General features: G+C 41.3%; 1 protein-coding gene across 1 annotated transcript in view; it reads right to left on the bottom strand.

Annotated features, from left to right (window-relative positions):
- SH3PXD2B (SH3 and PX domains 2B) overlaps window positions 1-19,909 on the bottom strand; it is a 273,034-nt gene that overhangs the window by 87,907 nt on the left and 165,218 nt on the right. Inside the window, exon 5 of the mRNA XM_082256749.1 lies at window positions 5,291-5,382. Coding sequence (XP_082112875.1) covers window positions 5,291-5,382 — 92 coding nt within the window. The remainder of the gene's footprint in view (window positions 1-5,290; window positions 5,383-19,909) is intronic.

The following is a 19,909-nucleotide window of genomic DNA, read 5'->3' as shown; positions in this document are numbered from 1 at the left end:
AAAAAACAAATAAACAAAAAGGACATAAATCTATCATAGTTTGTAGACGTGATAACTTTTGCGCAAACCAATCAATATACACTTATTGGGATTTTTTTTTTACCAAAAATATGTGTCAGAATACATATTGACCTAAATTGATGAAAACATTTTTATTTATTTATTTTTATATTTGGAATGTTTTATAGCAGAAAGTAAAAAAAAATACCCCCCCCAGAATTGCCGCTCTTGTTTATAGCAGAAAAAATAAAACCGCAGAGGGGATCAAATACCACCAAAAAAAAAAAGCTCTATTTGTGGGGAAAAAAGAAAATTTATTTATTTGGGTACAGCGTTGCACAACCACGCAATTGTCAATTAAAGTAACGCAGTGCTGTATTGCAAAAAATGGCCTGGTCATTAAGGGGATAAAACCTTCTGGTCTTTAAGAGGTTAAAGAGAATTGGATTACAAAAATATGTTTCGCAAATTAGGATGGTTTTATTATAAACTGCCCACAAAAGAAACACCAAGAACGATTCCTTTACCAACCAGAAGACAATTTTGTTTACACATGTGAGACACCCCCACAGTACTGCAAATTTTTAGTTTCCTATTTTAATGAATATTTGCCCAGTTAAATAGCAGAGCACTTCTACCTCAGTGCCTCTGCAATGCTATATTTCCCATTCTCATCAGACTAAGTGTCAGCTGTCACCCACAGGTTGACAGCACACATTAATTTTAGCTTTGTTTTGGGCACTTACGTTATTTGCAATGGATGTTTTTGTTCTTTTGTTAGAAGAAGTCACAAGATGCCGATGAAAACATGGGTTGAGCAATAGGCATGCTTGAATTCCAATTGTCAGAAGTAATTTGGCATTTCTTAGAATGTTTTTAAAAAATAGGAACATCAAGACTGTTTCCTACTATGCTCATTTTAAGTGTTGATATAAAGCATTTCTTCCATTGCTTTCTATCCCTATATTATGACAGATCCTCTAGGTATAGAATTCATAAATATACGTACTAAATCAATATTAGCTACCAGCTTCATCTTAGACGGCTATTCAAGAGGGAAATTTACTAAAACAGGGTCAGAATCTGGTGCAGCTGTGCATAGTAACCAATCAGCTTCTAACTTCAGCTTGTTCAGTAAAGCTTTGACATAAAAACCTAAAAGCTGATTGGTTTATAAGCAGAGCTGCACCAGATTATGCATGCTCCAGTTTTAGTAAATCTCTTCCATAGTATTTGTCATTAAGATATCCCTCTTTATAAGGAAGAAAATTCAAAATGGTATCTGCTTTTAAAAGGACTTATGTCATGCTCTTGACCAGTTTTATAAAGCTTTTAATCCAAAAACCAACGTGCAGCAGAGAGGAAAAAAAAACCTCTACTATCCCACTAAAAATAGCTTTTTTGCTACCTCGTAACACCCAAAAAACAAAAGGTAAAAACAAAAATGTAAAACACAATTATTACATGTACATTCACTTTGTTAAACTAGCAATGCCAAACACTGGTGTTATAACACAAACTAAAAAATAATTATTAACCGAACGCTGCCACTCTTTTCGAGGTCCAACTGTGAGTGCAAATAAATAGGGAGTCTGACTCCCTAAAAGACTCCATAGCTGCCAGGTACACCCTGACTGCCCGAACCACATCCAGGGAATGCAGAGCAATTTCCTTAGGATGTTTAGGCCTGGGTCATTGAGTAGGCAGCACAATGTCTTTAGGTAAATGGAAATCATAAACAACCTTTGGAAGAAACAACGGACAGGGACAAAGAACCACCTTAGCTCTGTAAAACAACAGGTAAGGTAAACGACAAGACAACGCCTCCAGCTTCACCCTGCATGCAAAAATAATGGCCACCAAAAAGGCCATCTTCTGGGACAAGGTAAGCAGGGGAACCTCCCGATATTTTCGAAGGGAGATTCCTGGATAACTGACACCAAATTGAGGACCCACGGCGGTAATGGAGACCGCACTGGAGGAACCAAGTGTCGAGCTCCCTGGGTAAAGATACGCACCAAGGAAAGAAAACCACCAAGGTCGAAACCTGGCCCTTGATGGTACTCAATGTCATGCGCTGCTCACCTTCTCCGTTGGAGGAAAGCCAAGATCTGAGCCGCCGAAAAGAAGCGAGGGAGAGCCCCAAAAGACTTACACCACGCAACCTACGTCTTACAAATACAATGGTAGATCTTCCTAGAGGTGGATTTTCTAACCTTCAACAGCGTAGGAATCACAGATTCAGGCAAACCTCTATCCTTCAGCACCTGGCTTTCAACAGCCAAGCTGTTAAAACCAGCGACTGTAAAGCAGGATGGAAGACAGCAGATCTTTCCTGAGAGGCAGTCTCCAAGGAGCATCGGCGACCAGCCACACCAGATAGGCGTACCAAGACTGACAAGGCCAGTCTGGAGCCACCAGAAAGACCAGAATCCCTTTCTGCCTCGATCCTGCACATGAGTCTTGGCAGATGTTTGAGAGGATGAAAGGCATAAATCAATACTGATGCCAAAGAGCCACTAATGTGTCTGTGGCATCGGCTAGAGGATCCCTTAACCATGCCACAACCCTCTGTACCTTCCATGGAATGTGTACAGCAGAGAGGGCTGGAACGATCGTTTTGCCCACCTTAGAATACCGGCCACTTCCCAATCCACCAGGACAATTCTTGTGCCCCCATGGTGACTGACATAGGCCACAGTCATGGCATTGCCCAATTGAATTCGTACCAGACACTCCTAAAGACAAATTGTCCAATGATCCAGACAAAGACTGATCGCTCAGAGTTCCAGTACATGGATCAGTAGTCTGGACTCTTCCCGAGTCCAGACTCCCTGAGCACAAGCTGTGCTGAGGATGCATCTCCACCCGGACAGGCTGGCACCCGTGGTGATAACTGCCCAGTACAAGGGGAAAAGGATTTCATTGTTGAAGTGCCAGAGAACAAAGCCACCTTTAGAGACTGTGGATTCTTGTCCCATTTCACCAGAATCTCTTTTTACAGAGATCTCTTGTGGAACTGTGCAAACAAATTCGCCTTGAAGTTAGACACCATCAGGCCCAGCAACCACATGCAAGCCCGGAGGGATGACCGTCTGCTGAACAACAGAAGCCGAATTGCCTCCTACAATTTCTGGAGTTTTTCCAGAGGAAGCAACACTAGCTGAGGCTGAATCCACCCAGTCCAGTTTTGTGGATGGAACCAGAGCAGACTTCTGAAGGTTCAAAATCTAACCGAACTCCCTCAGAGATCGCAGAGTAATCTCCAAGACGTCCATCAGAGCAGTCAGAGACTCTGCTCGCAGAAGATGATAGGTCCAGGTACCACAGTACCGGGATCCCCCACTGACGCAACAATGCTAGCCCTGGGGCCAACACTTTGTGAAGACCCGAGGAACGCCTGTCCGTTCTCATCCGATCCTATTTGATCCGATCCCCCTGACGAATGGAAAATAGGGTTTCCATCCATCCAGATTTCACAGATAAGATCGAATAGCAGCGGGAGTCAGCGGAGATGTCTCCGCTGAAATCCGCTGCTTCATAGGGCTGCATGGAGCATCCGATCAGGTCTGCCTGAAAAACTGACAGGCAGATCGGAAAGCCCGTGTGAAAGGGGCCTAGCAATCACATAGAGAATTCACCTCTAGGTACCTACTTTTTAAACCTGGTAGTAATGTATAATATATAATATAATATATTTAAAATATCTTATGATCAATGTTTCCATTATCATTTCTTCTTTATGCAGTGCATTTCTTTTTGCATTCTCAAGTCCATTCCTTACAATTTCCATTTAGATTATTTTTACTTTCTCTCAAAATTTTAATCCCAATATTCTAGAGTACATTTATGAAGATGGGAAAAGCTGCAAACCTGTACACAATGACACAGACTTCTCAGTAAAAGAAAGTCTTATAAATAGATGCTAAGAGGAAGTTCCAGTGTGGTTAGACCCTCTTTCTGCCTCTCTAATCAGATTCTGTGAGTCAAACCTCTCTAACTTCCCTCTGTCGGGAACAGCAGATCATCTAGGTTTCAACTTCAATGATTTTACTATTAGTATCAGGTATTTAAAGAGCTCTGTACTACTTTACAGTCCTAGTAATCCAACAATAATCATAAAAATATCAAGATTAAACAAAGACACTAAAAGTGATCGTAACACATAATTCATGTAACATGTTCCAGCAATCCCCTTCCTCTGACAGCTGGTAGGGGTTCTTCTCTCACTACCACTGTCACAATTAAAATCTGTGTGGCTATGTGGGGCACCTGCGCCACAGCTGCAGTTAAGACTGGGGGAGATTTACTAAAACTGGTAAACACAAAATCTGGTGCAGCTCTGCATAGAAACCAATCGGCTTCCAGGTTGTATTACCAAAGCTTAATTGAACAAGCTGAATTTGGAAGCTAATTGGTTACTTTGCACAGCTGCACCAGATTTAGTAAATCTCCCCCAGTGTGTGCCTGAGCTTTTAGAACTGCTGGCAAGAATTTACAGATTCTCACCAGCGGCCAGTCAGAAGTACCAATAGCTACAGGTGGTCAGTGAGAGCTCTTTTTAAAGCTTATATACTGCTTGCTAATGTAATGGAAATATCTGAAAGTCTATAGACTGGCCACAGTTTTATTGAAATGGAACATAAAAGAAAAAGGGTTTGAAATTACAATGAGCATCTCTGTATTCCACTAGATTTGTGGGGAAAGGGTTAGAAATGCATGTGTAAAGAATTATAAAAACAAGCTCTGTAAAGATTACCAAGGCGTAACAATATAGCCAGATATGTATATTTCACATTGTGTACCCCTTTTACACTGCCCTACTCACAAGTTGCACATGACCTATGTAATTGTACCAAAAAAGTTTGCTCCATAGAGCAGGCTGACTTATACCTAATGTGTCTGAAATGGTCTAATGAAAATATATGTGCATAACATACTGTAATCCCTATATAGTGATCATACCCTATAATGGATATTTAGCATTGGCCATAGCTCAATGAATGGCAAGATCCACCACCATGAAGATTTTGCATGATAAGATATTGTCCAACGATGTCCCATGCTACAAGTGCATTGTAAATAGTTCACTACAGAAGTGAATATAGGCTGTTAAAAATGTTGACTAAAACAGATCTACCTGGCTGCTAGAAGTCAATAAAAAAAAAAGAAAAATTAACCATCTTGTGTTTCCTGTTTTGTGGTTCCTAAGCATTTAGATAATAGGTTTTTCGTATAACTATATTACAACCTGTACATGGTCACATGTTTATAACTGGATGCTACTTACTCTTTGGGTGTGTTGAAGTCTTCCAACCTAGCCTCAAAAAACTGCAGGACTTCATCACACTGGGAGATATAAGAAGGCAGCCTGATGAGAGCCTGAATACAAGATATAACAGTGTTACTTTCTCAGCGGTACAACTAGCTGGATCTGCAAAACAAACTTTTAAAATATAAGTACAGAACTACAAAAATATAAAAGCAAATGAACACACTTTAAAATTAAATATAAAATTACAGGTAAAAATGTTAACCAATCTGAGCTGCAAGGCCAACATCGACAGAATTCCCACATTTTCAGTTTGAGGATTGACTTCCTAAAACTTGTCCAGTGCAGCCTTCTCTGTACTTCAATTAAAACATCATTTTAGACTTTGGTCACTTTGAAAACGTTTGCATTTGCAATTTCATACAGTATCAGAGATAGCAAAGGGCCTACAGCAGCTGTATTCGGAATTATATTTAAAAAAAAGCAGTGAGGTAGACTAGTGCACTACAGCAATGTCTGCATTGAAAACTTAAGCCCATAACGGTTTGGCTGTGCAAACTAAGCATTTCAACATCTAAATTTCCAACTGGGAATGCACCTTGAAAAAAAGAAATAAAAGAACTTTATAAACATTAGTATTGCAGACAAAACAAATACTTGCAATAAAACACTGTTTGCAAAAATATAGTTTTTGACGTACTGTAAATACTGTAAAATCCATTTCTCTGACGCTCATTGACACAGTTCCTGGTATTCATAACCATTGGGTTATACTGCCCCCTACAGGAGTAGGACACTAGTCAGAAAAAAAAATTCTGGCTACACTCGTGGGCAGTCCAAGGGGGTATACTCCCTCTCTCTGCTATATCCACTCAGTTTTGTAACAAGCAGCGTCAGGAGATAATAACTCCACAGAGGCGTGGATGCTGTGTCCTTCAATGAATATCAGAGAAATGGATTTTACGGTAAGTCAAAAATACAATTTTCTCTTTCGTTCATTGACGGACACAGCTCCTGGTATTCATAACCATTGGGACATCCCAAAGCAGTGTTAAACATGAGGTGTGGGAACAACCAAAAATTTCCAAGGCTAAACATTTGCCAACCAGGGAACAGGGGCTCAACCAAACAACCGGAGCCCACCTGAAAAAAAAACAATACACAATCAAAGAGGATCAGGTCTTAAACAGCAGCTTGCAAAACCTTGTGGCCAAAGGAAGCATCCGCCGATGCCAACACATCCACTTTAAGAAAATTTGTAAAAGTGTGCACCAACGACCAAGTGGCCGCCTTGCAAACCTGCGTCACTGATGGAAGGCCCAGGGGGCACTAAGCGTCCTAGTAGAGTGCACCTTGACAGGGAAAGGAGGAAGCTCACCCCTGATGGAATAGGCCTGAAACACCATCTGTCTAATCCATCTGGAAATGGTCGCAGAGGAAACGGACAACCCTTTGAGGTCCATCCGGGAGCACAAATAGAGAGTCTGACTTCCTGAAAGACTCCGTAGCTGCCAGGTAAACCCCAATTGCCCGGACCACATCCAAGGGATGCAAGGCAGTTTCCTTCAGATGTTTAGGCCTGGGACACAGGGAAGGCAACACAATGACTTCACTCAAATGAAAGTCTGAGACAACCCTTGGAAGGAACAACGGACAGGGGTGAAGAACCACCTTATCCCGGTGACCATGTCACCACGTAAGGTGAACAACAGGATAAAGTCCCCAGTTCCGACACCCTATGCGCAGAAGTGATAAACACCAAAAAGACCACCTTCTGGGACAATGTAAGCAAGGGAATCTCCCGAAAATTTCAAAAAGAGGCTTCTGCAGAGCTGAAAGCACCAAATTAGGATCCCAAGGTGGCAACAGAGCCTGCACTGGAGGAACCAAATTTCAGACACCCTGAAGAAAGGTACGTACTAGGGAGTGTGGCGCCAAAGGTCGTTGGAAGAAAACCGCCAAAGCCAACACCTGGCCCTTGATGGTACTCAAAGCCAATTTCTAATCAACTCCCTGTTGAAGGAAGGTTAAGATCCGAGCCACCGAGCAGGAGCGAGGAATAAACCCCAACAGACTCTTCAGCTTGTCGCCCTGTCCGGCAGTTGATTTTAGATCTCTCAGGAAAAATCCAGGAGGAAAAAAATGTCCTATCTAAAAAATTTTGCCAGGACCAAAGATCCCAGAAAGCAACTAGGTCCTTACTGCTGACAAGGCAGAAAAAAAAAACTGAGTGGCTATAGGAGAGAGAGGGAGTATACCCCCTGTAACTGCCCATGGGTGTAGCCGGATTTTTTTTCTGCATAGTGTCCTACTCCTGTAGGGGGCAGTATAACCAAATGGTTATGAATACCAGGAGCTGTGTCCGTCAATGAACAAAAGAGAAGTAGTGATTTGCAAAATAACAGCTTTTATTGCACAACACTTTGAAGAAGTTTGCCTGGCTACACTGCCAGAAGACCACAACCGATTGTAGGACTTAACTTGTCATCCTAAAAAAAGAAAAAAAAAAGTCTACAGTGGGCACTGCCAAAACCAAATGATCCAAAAATGCACGAACATTTCCTGCTCTGCCAAAGTTGCCACTGATAGGCCATACAAATGGCTCGGTCAGAATTGTTCATTTATCGGATAAATCTTCTCAGGATGAGGACTGGGAAGGATTACATACAAGGGAATGCCTAGCAAATCTGCAGAACTGAATAATGCAATTGAGTCAACATTCACCAAAACCTCTTAGGAACTTTTACAGCAACTAGTTGATATGTGTACCTAATAAAAAAGGCCACTAAGTGTAATATGTTTACAAAATCCTCAGTGGAGCAATAGTTTGCCCATGTATGGTACTATGCAAAAGTTTTGGGCAGTTGTGAAAAAAATGCTGTAAGTTAAGAATGCTTTCAGACAAAGAAGTGTTAATAGTTTACTATCAATTAGCAACATGGAAAGTAAATGAACAGAAGAGAAATCTAAATCAAATCAATTTTTTGGGTGACCACCTTTTGCCTTTAAAACAGCATCAATTCTTCTAGGTAAACTTGCACACCGTTTTTGAAGGAACAGCAGGTAGGTTGTTCCAAACATCTTGGAGAACTAACCACAGATCATCTTTACACTGAAGATAGTTCTTAATGACAATGGCGTTAAGTTTTGGAATCATTGTACTGCTGCAGAATAAATTTGGGGTCAATTATATGCCTCCCTGTTGGTATGGCATGATGGAGAAGTATTTGCCTGTATTTCTCAGCATTGAGGACACAATTGACCCTGACCAAATATCCAACTACATTTGCAGAAATGCAGCCAAAACTTGCAAGCAACCTCCCCATACTTTACTGCTGTCTGCAGGCACTCATTGTACTGCTCTCCAGCCCTTCGGTGAACAAACTGCCTCCAGCTCCCGCTAAAGCCAAATACTTCAAATTTTGACTCATCAGTCCAGAGCACCTGCTGCCATTTTTCTGCATCCCAGTTCCTATGTTTTCATGCATTGTTGAGTCACTTAGGGCTCTTTCACACGGGCGTTCCGTATGTCCGTTTTTCCTCCCATCCGTTTGCGGATGAAAAACGGACAATACAATGTATCTCTACGTAAATACGGATGTCATCGGATGATCATCCGCTGACATCCGTTTTTTGTCATTTCAGTTCAGTTTTTTTGAACGGAAGAGAACCCTATTTTTTCTTCCGTTCAAAAAAATAACGGACGCAAAAACGGATGTCAGTGGTGTCATCCGCTGACATCCGTATTTACATAGACATACATTATGTCCGTTTTTCATCCGCAAACGGATGGGATGAAAAACGGACATACGGATCGGATGACACAAGTGTCATCCGTGTCCGTTTAAAAAAAAAAAGGAACTGAACGCCCGTGTGAAAGAGCCCTAAGTCTTCTTTCCACATACTATGCACATAAAACATAGGAAGTATGGTGCAAAAAATGGCAGCAGGTACTCTGGTTTGATTAATTAAAATTTGAATTATTTGGCTGCAGCTGTCTGGGATTACATGAAGAGACTTGAGGGTTTGAGGCAGCCTACATGCACAGAAGATCTGTGGTTGATTCTCCAAGATGTTTAGAACAACCTACCAGGCCAGTTCCTTCAAAAACTGTATGCAAGTGTACCTAGAAGAATAAATGCTGTTTTGAAGGCAAAGGTTGGTCACACCAAATGAGTACAGCAAGGTACCATAATTGTCTCCACTGGCTATACCTGCTCCTAGTCTAAATTTTCTGCTACTTGCAAACAGCATCACCAACAGGTTCAACAGACATGAAAAATGACTAATCAAATAAACATAAGCCACCAATGGTATTAAAAATGTCTTTGGTCTGATTTAATCAAAAAAGGTCTGAGAGACTGATTGCCCTGATATAAAAATTCTATTTGCTTACTTTGTATGTCAGCTGAAATGTACCAGGTTTCTTATTTTAGTTTAAGACCTCAACATCATTTGTAGAATACAAGTTATGGAGTCAGGGGTGTACTAAATCCAAATTGTGAGTTATGGTGGTCTGTAAAATCATTGGAGCCTCCACATGTATAAAGAATAGCATTTGAAAAGCGCAACATGCCAAAATTCTCTTAGGCCTGATTCACACTACTGTGACTTCTGAAGTGGCTTGAGTCACTCACATGACAAAAGAAAATCACATTGTTTTCAATGTTTCTCGTTCGAATCAATGCGATACAGAACGGTGCCATTTTGGAAAGGTTTTCTGCACTACTCTAATGCGATTTACAGTGCGACTGGCCCCATAGAATATGTAAAGTCACATCAAAGTTGCACCATATAATCTTACTGTAAGTTGCATCAAAGTAGTGTGAACTGAGACTAAGGCTTCATTCACACCTGAGCATTCAGGCAGTTTTTTGGGGGGTTTTTTGGGCATTTTTCAGGCGTTTGGAGGCAGGCATTGACATATGACCAAAAACGCTTCCAATCTGCCAAAAAGAAGATCATGTACTTTTTTGAGCTTCAGACGACAAAACACTCATATGTGAACAGGGACCATTGAACTAAATTGGATTTTGTTTGTTTGGCTTTTTGGAATTTCAGAGATGACCGTTTCACAAGAAGAAAAATGCTCAGGTGTGAACAGGGCCTTAAGAAAATATACTCATATGTTGCACAGCAAGTAATAATTACAGAACATTTGTGCCAGTTTGTGACAAATCACACATGTTGTGTGAAATGATTGTTTTGTAGCATTTTCCAAAAAAAAAAAAGTATTTATCATATCTCCTTTTTGGTCCTCTAGGTTCTGTATTAAGCAAGCAACACACCAGCAGAGGATGCCAGGGAATAATTAAACCTTTTTCACATGATTACATCAGTTCAAAATTGTGTTTTTGAAAAGTATGCAAGCAATCCTTTCAGCTTCATAAACGACCAAAGTTTTCATATTTTGTATTTGTAGATCAGAGAAAATGCTTCTCTGATAAAACCGCCTCATACACACGATAAGATAATGTATTGATGATGTATTAGGGATGTGGCACAATAGGCTCTAGGTCTTTAGCACACTCTCCACGATAAGATAATCGGACGACTGATCGTTTGCAATTTGTTGCATAATACTAATATCGAATTCAACAATGTGTATAAAACGTATGATTTTTTTAGTACGATTCTGGAAAAGCTTCCTAGTTGGGTAGCTACGTATTGGATAGTGCAAAACAAAATCAATGGCAGCCAGGCTTTTTCCGGGTTATTTTCGTGTTTCTGATCATGAGTGGTCATTTTCTATAGATGTTTAGTGAACGCATACTGTACTGATTACACGATTGTCATTCGCTAGGCTATCGTACCATAAGTGCCGGGTTCACACTAGGTCGCTCCGACTTAGGGAGCGACCTGTGAAGTCGCGTGCAGCGTGACTTTGGCGCGACTTGCACGGACTTCATAAAATGAATGTCAATGCAAGCCGCCTCCAGGTCGTCCCGAAGTAGTACAGGACCCTTTTTCTAAGTCGGAGAGACTTGGGTCGCTTCTATTAGAACGGGTCCTGTACTACTCAATGACCGCGACGGTGCACGACTTGCCAGGCTGACCAAGTCACCTGACAAGTCATATTAGTGTGAACCGACACTAAAAGATTTCATGTTTGTCCCTTCGGATTTTGTTGGACGAAATGTCGTGATCGGCTGTCGAAAGCTGTGTACTAACAATCAGATTATTGTAAAATATTAGGAGTAAGTTTAAAAGCACCCACTCAACCCAGCGCTAATCCAAAGAGAATAAATTAATAAAAAGAACCTACAAAAAGCAGCCACTATAAAAATCAGATAATTAGCAATAGGTGTATAATGAGAATCTAAGAAGAGGCTCACACACACTAGCAGCGCTGGCTAAAACTAAATAACCTATGTATAGAAACCATGCATCAAATGTTAATTGCAGCAAAAATAGTGTCCATGCAAGATGAGTAATATCCGCAAATGCTGAATATAGTATGGGTCATGTATTGTGTAGGATCCTGGAGTGTAAGTCCGTAGATAACCGGTGGTGCTTCCTGCCTAGATGGACCACCGTCACCACACCTCCAAAACGTGCCCCCCTAGGTAGTGGAAACTCACCAAAGGATGGGAAACAGACCGCCTTGAGTAGAATATAATTCCACACTGTGGTTAAAGACTCTCAGGTAAATACTCTCCAGATCGCCCAATCTTTGATATTGAATCTGAACTCCAATACAGCATAGACAGCAAAAGACTCCTCAGGACCATGCATGGGAAAAGAAAGGGGGAGGACCCATCGTGTAATTCCGTAAAACACACTTTATTAAAAACCCCAATCCCCCATACAGGATACACTCACAATATTGCAATAATAAGAGTATTTACCTGAGAGTCGTTAACCACAGTGTGGAATTATATTCTACTCAAGGCGGTCTGTTTCCCATCCTTTGGTGAGTTTCCACTACCTAGGGGGGCACGTTTTGGAGGTGTGGTGACGGTGGTCCATCTAGGCAGGAAGCACCACCGGTTATCTACGGACTTACACTCCAGGATCCTACACAATACATGACCCATACTATATTCAGCATTTGCGGATATTACTCATCTTGCATGGACACTATTTTTGCTGCAATTAACATTTGATGCATGGTTTCTATACATAGGTTATTTAGTTTTAGCCAGCGCTGCTAGTGTGTGTGAGCCTCTTCTTAGATTCTCATTATACACCTATTGCTAATAATCAGATTATTGTGCAAGCAATTCGAAAGCGTTTTTTTTCCGTATGATTATCTGATCGCGTGTAAGAGGTATAAGACAAAAGTCGTATTTTAAGGCAAGATTCAGTGCTGCTGTGTTTGCATTAATGTGCTTTGCGATAAAAGTGCCCCATTTATTTTGTTAGTAGCATACCTGTAGTATTACACACATAAAAAAAATTGTTGTCATTCAATGAATATACAACTGTAAGCAGCGCTCCTATGTCAGCATCAATAATAAAATGTGGGCACTAATAAAAGTCCTCTGTGGAATGTCTATATAGTAGATGTTATACAATCCAAAAAACACCAGGTGAAATCGTGGCATGAAAGGGAACCTCGTGGATCCCTCTCCCAATGGTAGAGAACTCACTGCAATCCACCTTGCTCATAATATGGCTGAGTGTGCCCTGGTTACCTGTTCCCTATGACAAAGGAGTTGAGCCTGGTTGATTCTTTCAAGGTCCTATGATCATATGATTAAACGCCTATTTTAGGTGGATTGTGGTGAGTTCTCTACTATTGGGAGAGGGATCCACGAGGTGCTGTAAGTACAGCTATTGGCTTGATTGCCACACTTACCTTCCCTTTCAAGCCACAATTTCACCTGGTGTTTTTTGGATTGTATAACATCTACTATATGGACGTTCCACAGAGGATTTTTATTAGTGCCCAGATTTATTATTGATGCTGATATATGAGCGCTGCTTACTGTTGTATATTCATTGAATGACAACAATTATTTTTATGTGTGTTGGATTATTTATGACTGCTGCTTTTTTGTGATCCTTTTAGACTCTTTATAGTGATTTCTTGGCGAAGGGTGGAGATTTTTTATAGGCATCCTATAGAAGTTTCCCTATCAGAAATACCTATCATATTCTAACTGCAGCACACCAAAACACAGATGGTTCACTTCTAGCCACTGTGGTTTGCCAAAAAGAAGGTGTGTTGCAGTGCACTGGCTAGGTGTATTGGGCTGCCATTCAAAATAACAGCACTTGCAACACAGGCATGGCCTTTCATGTTGCAGTGCATTGCTGAACAAACAGGCCTGAATCGGACCTAACATTTTCTTGTACTGGTTTGAATTTTACTCTTGCTTCATGATCACTGTTAGTTTCTATATAAGCCTTACAGCTTAAAGTGTAACTCCACTTTTTTTGAGAAAAAAACATTTCCCTGTGGGTGATCCCTGTACATTACAAGGATTTTTTTAAACCGATCCCCGCTGAGCAGGCGGATGACAGCTCCATCTCTGCTCTGTGTGCAGAGACAGACCTGTCAGATCCCCGCTCTCCTCTATGGGAGATCAGATGAGAACGGACCGCCTGTCTGTTTTCATCCGATCTTATCTTACATAGTTACATAGTTACATAGTGAGTGAGGTTGAAAAAAGACATCAGTCCATCCAGTTCAACCTATGATGTGTGTGTGTTTGCTGTTAACCGTACATTGTATACCCCTGTATGTTGTGGTCTTTAAGGTGCCCATCTAATAGTTTTTTGAAACTATCGATGCTCCCTGCTGATACGACTGTTTGCGGAAGAGAATTTCACATCCTTACTGCTCTGACAGTGAAGAACCCCTTACGCACTTTAAGGTTAAACCGATTTTCCTCTAGTTTTAGTGAGTGGCTGCGTGTCTTATTGTATTCCCTTTCTCTGAATAGTTTGTTCCTTATTCTAGGGTCGCCAGTACAGTATTTGTACATTGATATCATATCCCCCCTCAATCGTCTCTCTTCTCCAGAGAGAATAAGTTCAGTGCTTGTAGTCTTTCCTCATAGCTGATGTCCTCCATTTCCTAATTATTTTTGTTGCCCTTCTCTGGACTCTCTCCAGTTCCAGCACATCCTTCCTGAGGACCGGTGCCCAGAACTGGACAGCATACTCCAGATGTGGCCGGACCAGAGTCTTGTAGAGAGGGAGAATAATCTCTTTATTTCTGGAGTAAATCCCCTTTTTTATACAACCCAGTATTCTGTTGGCTTTGCTTGCAGCGGCTTGGCATTGCATGCCACTGCCAAGCCTGTTGTCTACCAGTACCCCCAGGTCCTTTTCCATCCTAGACTCACCCAGAGATTCCCCCCTAGTGAGTAGCTTGCTTTCTGGTTTTTGGCACCCAGGTGCATTACTTTACATTTTTCATCATTAAACATCATCTGCCATGTAGTTGCCCATCCCATTATTTTGTTCAGGTCCACTTGTAAGGTTTCCACATCCTGCATAGAAGATATTGCCCTGCTTAGTTTAGTATCATCTGCAAATACTGAGATTGTACTAGATATCCCCTCCTCTAGATCATTTATGAATAAATTAAACAGGATTGGCCCCAGGACAGAACCTTATGGGACCCCACTTTCCACACCCGCCCAATCCGAGTACTCCCCATTAATCACCACCTTTTGCACTCTCTCCTGGAGCCAGTTCTCTATCCAGGTACTCACCTTATGGTCCATACCTACCTTCCTTAGTTTGAACAGTAAGCGGGGGGATCCGATCCTCCAGGTGGATGGAAAATAGGGCTGCATGGAGCATCCGATCCACCTGGAAAACTGACAGGTGGACCGGATCGGAAAGCCCGTGTGAAAGGGGCCAAAGGCAGACTTCTGGGAAAATCAGTGGGCCAATCACACAGACAGGAAATTATGTTTCTGGGGTGTGGTCAGTACACATTCTGTGTACAGAACAGCTCCAGGTAGCCATATTGAATTTTCAGAAAATTACAACAGCTGCAGATTGAAAAGTAAAGGTGATCTTTAATAACATTCCATTACAATACGATTTGTGTTGCAATTGTTTACACTATATTGTTTCAGCTTTACTTGCCATTTTATTTCCCCACGAAAGTGGAGTTACCCCTTTATAATTTTTTTTCATGAGACTACAGCAACAAATAATAATTAAGATATATATATATATATATATATATATATATATTCATGAAAATGTACTTATTAAAATATTAGACAGCATATTATTTGTAGGTGGTTGTATTTCAAACCACAAAAGGAAATACAACATTTTTTATTTAACAGCTTAATTCCTTTATTGTTTTTCCACAAGTTTGACATCCAAGAGACTATAACTCTGGCCTAAGGCATTGCAAAGGCAGGAAAAAACTGCTTCATGCTAAACTGGCAAGATTGCAAGTTGTATGATGTGTAAAGCTTGTTTCACACATTTGACATAAGTTTGACTTTCAACTTAAATAGGATTTGTAAACATATTAAACAAAATGTATTATTTTCAGGTAAATATAGGCAAGGCAAGCACTGTAAGCGCCGGTTCACACTACCGCGACGCTTCTTCCCGGGGCGACCTTGTGTCGCTCCTATTAGAACGGGTCCGCAGCTTCTCTATGGGAGGCGACCTGCGGCGACCTGTGAGGCGACCAGGTCGCCTCACAGGTCGCCTTAGTGTGAACGGGGTCTCTGTGTCCATTCACACTGGTACGACTTGTCAGGCGACTTGGTCAGCCTGACAAGTCGTGCACCGTCGCTCCCACTGTGTAGTACAGGAGCCGTTCTAATAGGAGCGACACGAGTCGCTCCGACTTAGAAAAAGGGTCCTGTACTACTTGGGGGCGACCTGGAGGCGACTTGCATAGACATTAATGTTATGAAGTCCGTGCAAGTCGCGCCGAAGTCGCGGTGCACGCGACTTCACAGGTCGCCCCCAAAGTCGGAGCGACCTAATGTGAACGGGGGCTGACTGCACCCAGAACTAAAGGTATGCATACACGAAAATTGACTGGCAGCATCAACAAAATACCTTACCTATGTGCTGGCAATACTGCCATCATTATGCTTTGTTACATACACTCCCCAGCCACTTTTCTTTAGGTACACCTGTTCAATTGATTGGTAACAAATGGCATGGCAGCAACTCAATGCATTTAGGCATCTAGATGTTGTTAAGACGACTTGCTGAAGTTAAAACCGAGCATCCGAATGGGGAAGAAACGGAAGTTAAGTGACTTTGAACGTGGTATGGTTGTTGGTGCCAGACGAGCTGGTCTAAGTATTTCAAAAACAGCTGATCTACTGGGATTTTCACACACAACCATCACTAGGGCTTACAGATAATGGTCTGAAAGAAGAGAAAATATCCAGTGAGAGGCAGTTGGGTGGACGAAAATGCCTTGATGTCAGAGGAGAATGGGCAGACTGGTTTGAGATGATAGAAAGGCAACAGTAACTCAAATAACCACTCGTTACAACCAAGGTATGCAGAATGCCATCTCTGAATGTACAACACATCAAACCTTGAAGCAGATGGGCTACAGCAGCAGAAGACCACACCGGGTGCTACTCCTGTCAGCTAACAACAGGAAACTGAGGCTACAATTTGCACAGGCTCACCAAAATTGGACAATAGAAGATTGGAAAATGTTGCCTGGTCCGGTGAGTTTCGATTTCAGCTACGATATTAAGAATTTGGCATAAACAACATGAAAACATGGATCCATCCTGCCTTCAATGGTCAAGCTGGTGGTGGTGGTGTAATGGTGTGGGTATATTTTCTTGGCACACTTTGGGCCCCTTAGTACCAATTGAGCATTGTTTAAATGCCACGGCCTACCTGAGTATTGTTGCTGACCATGTCCATCCCTTTATATCTACAGTGTACCCATCTTCTGATGGCTACTTCCAGCAGGATAATGCACCATGTCACACAGCACAAATCATCTCAGACTGGTTTCTTGAACATGACAATGAGTTCACTGTAATCCAATGGCCTCCACAGTCACTAAATCTCAATCCAATAAAGCACTTTTGGGTTGTGCTGGAACGAGAGATTCACATCATGGATGTGCAACCGACAAATCTGCAGCAACTGCGTGATACTATCATGTCAATATGGACCAAAATCTCTGAGGAATGTTTCCAACACCTTGTTGAATTCCAGGAAGAATTAGGCCAGTTCTGAAGGCAAAACGGGGTCCAACCCGGTACTAGCAAAGTGTGCCTAAAAATGTGGCCAGTGAGTGTATGTTGCATACCCCAAACCATGGAACTCTGTACTACAAATTATTTACGCTGGACTAGGCATGTCAAACTGCGGGCCTCTGGTTCCTACTTTGTTACCCTCAGCCAGTTTAGGGGTTTCAGGCTGTTCAAGGTCATAATGGGTATACTACCTTCAATAATTTTGCAGCTGAAAACCTCAATAAATGTTCTATGAGATAAGATGTTGTAAGGTGCAATTAGTGCTGTACTGTTAAAGTTTTACTAAACCCACAACAGTAAAATCAGTCGGTATATGCAGTAAAGCATGCTTGTTATACTCCCTCTGGAACCTAAGGGGTTAATCATCCTCACTGTGTAAAAAGGCTGTTTGATCCTGCCTTTTATTGATCCTCCCCTTCTTCCACAGTCCCCAAACAATTTGCTGATAGAACAGAGCCTCGGGGGCAAGCTGTACATGTTAGCTTTAGTGTGTATTGCTAGAGAGTTTTTTTTTTCCTCTTGGGAGAGTACATGTGACCAGCAAAGGGCAAACCAGCACTAACCAGACAGAGGGTCAGGGGTCCTGCAGCCTCATGAAAAAACTCCTCCTACAAGCTTTTACCAGTGCTCTGCTGGACACTGATAGAAGTCACAAGACTGCTATATATTGCTGAGGAGAAAAGGTATTTGGCAGTTTATATTTACTAAGTCTATTGCATTTCCATATTCTGTGTACTGTTGGAGACCAGATATAGTGAATACAGGGTCCTGGGTTTAGTAACATTTTAATTACCAAAGTTCTACAGTCTACTTCCGTGTTATGCTGCTGCAGCCCTCATACATACTGTGGCCCTTGGAGGATTTATTCCTCTCATTTCAGCCCTATACTATAACTGAGTTCTACTCTTTGCTGTATTTGAAAATTGTGACTGTCCCATCAAACTGGGGGCTAGTTGTGAATGGGAATGATGGGTAAGTTTAACGACCACAGCTTAAATGTGTTCTATAACCTCTTAAAAAGTTTGAAGAGGTAATGTAGCTTATATTTACCAGTCCAAGCAATACATTTGATGATTACTAACAAAGGGTGAAAATTCACTTAACTGCACTTGGGTAAAAAAAATACAATTTAAAAATCCACTGTTGATTGTCTCTTTTGTAGCACATTTTTTCTCCTTTCCCTCTTTATTTTAACAGTATGCACCAGGTGCAATAGTTAACTGACTAATGAAAAGACAATCCTTTACCTCAAAAAGACCCTTATTAACAACAGGTTTGCTAGGCAGTTTTCCCAGCAGTTCCAATAAGATGTCGTAACTAGTTTAGATTTCCATTCATTCCATTAAAAGCACACATGGCTCTTTATTTAGTCCCTTTAAGAAGAAGAGCATTGACTGGAAAGGAAATGTGTAGGTTTATGGTAGATCGCATATCCTGGACCCCTTCTGTGAACTAAGCTAAGATAATATCCTATGTTCATCTTATACAAGCAGAGACGGTGAGGGCAGCCTTGAAGTACTAATGCAACAAATATGTCAGCTTTATCTTCAAAAGGTAAAATCTTAGTGAAAGAAATGACTGAATATTTGTGGCAGAGATCAAATATACAGAAAAAAAATGACTGAAAGCATTTTGTTATATCACTTTGAGTCCATTGAGGGAAACCGCCTACAGGAGGTTGGGACACTAGCAAACAAAAATTGTAAGCCAGAGACTGCATATCCTCTACCCAACCAGAATGCCTCAGTTGTAAGAGAAATCATTACTAAGGGAAAAAAACACACACAAATGGATTGTTCTCCAAGAAAAAGGTTTTAAAGGCAAGTAAAAAAAAATCATATTTTCTTCTCTTATTCATTCAGGGACAGAGGAATTAAAAAACAGCCAGGATAACAAAACCAGTCCAATTGAGGGGTAGGCAATAGCCACTGAAACACCCATGGGATTAGGAACTCTCTGCAACTGAGATTTACCCTAAAGACCAAAGCCCAAATATAACCCAGATAATGAGAAGCCAGCTGCAAGACAGGGGAAATTGCAAAATGACCAAGAGGAAAACAGAGGATCAACCTGATGACTAAGATCAGTACAAAAGAGATTACTGCCAAGGGGGATGATTCCACTTAAAGGAACACTGACCCCGAATCAAAAAGACTGTAAATACCTAAATCCCACCAAGAGGGGTAGGAACAACATCACTCGATAAGATAAAAAAAAAAATAGACCAACAATGTGAGGTGATCAACAGAAAAAGAAAAAAAGGAAGGTTCCATGATAAGAACAAGGCTTCCCAGCTAGGCCAACAGATCTTGAAAATGGGAGAACTTAGAAGGTCATAATCCCCACAATGTTATATCCCAAAAACTCAAGAGTACAACCGGACTGAAAAAAAGAAAGAGAAAGAAATAAAAGGAGAGTACACAAAAAACTACCATTACAAGAATAGGCAAGGATGCAAAGTATA

Source organism: Pelophylax lessonae, assembly GCF_965119305.1.
Source record: "Pelophylax lessonae genome assembly, chromosome: 4".
NCBI classification, from domain to species: domain Eukaryota; kingdom Metazoa; phylum Chordata; class Amphibia; order Anura; family Ranidae; genus Pelophylax; species Pelophylax lessonae.
The sequence above is the reverse complement of the archived record's forward strand: the minus strand, read 5'-3'. Positions and strand labels throughout refer to the sequence as shown.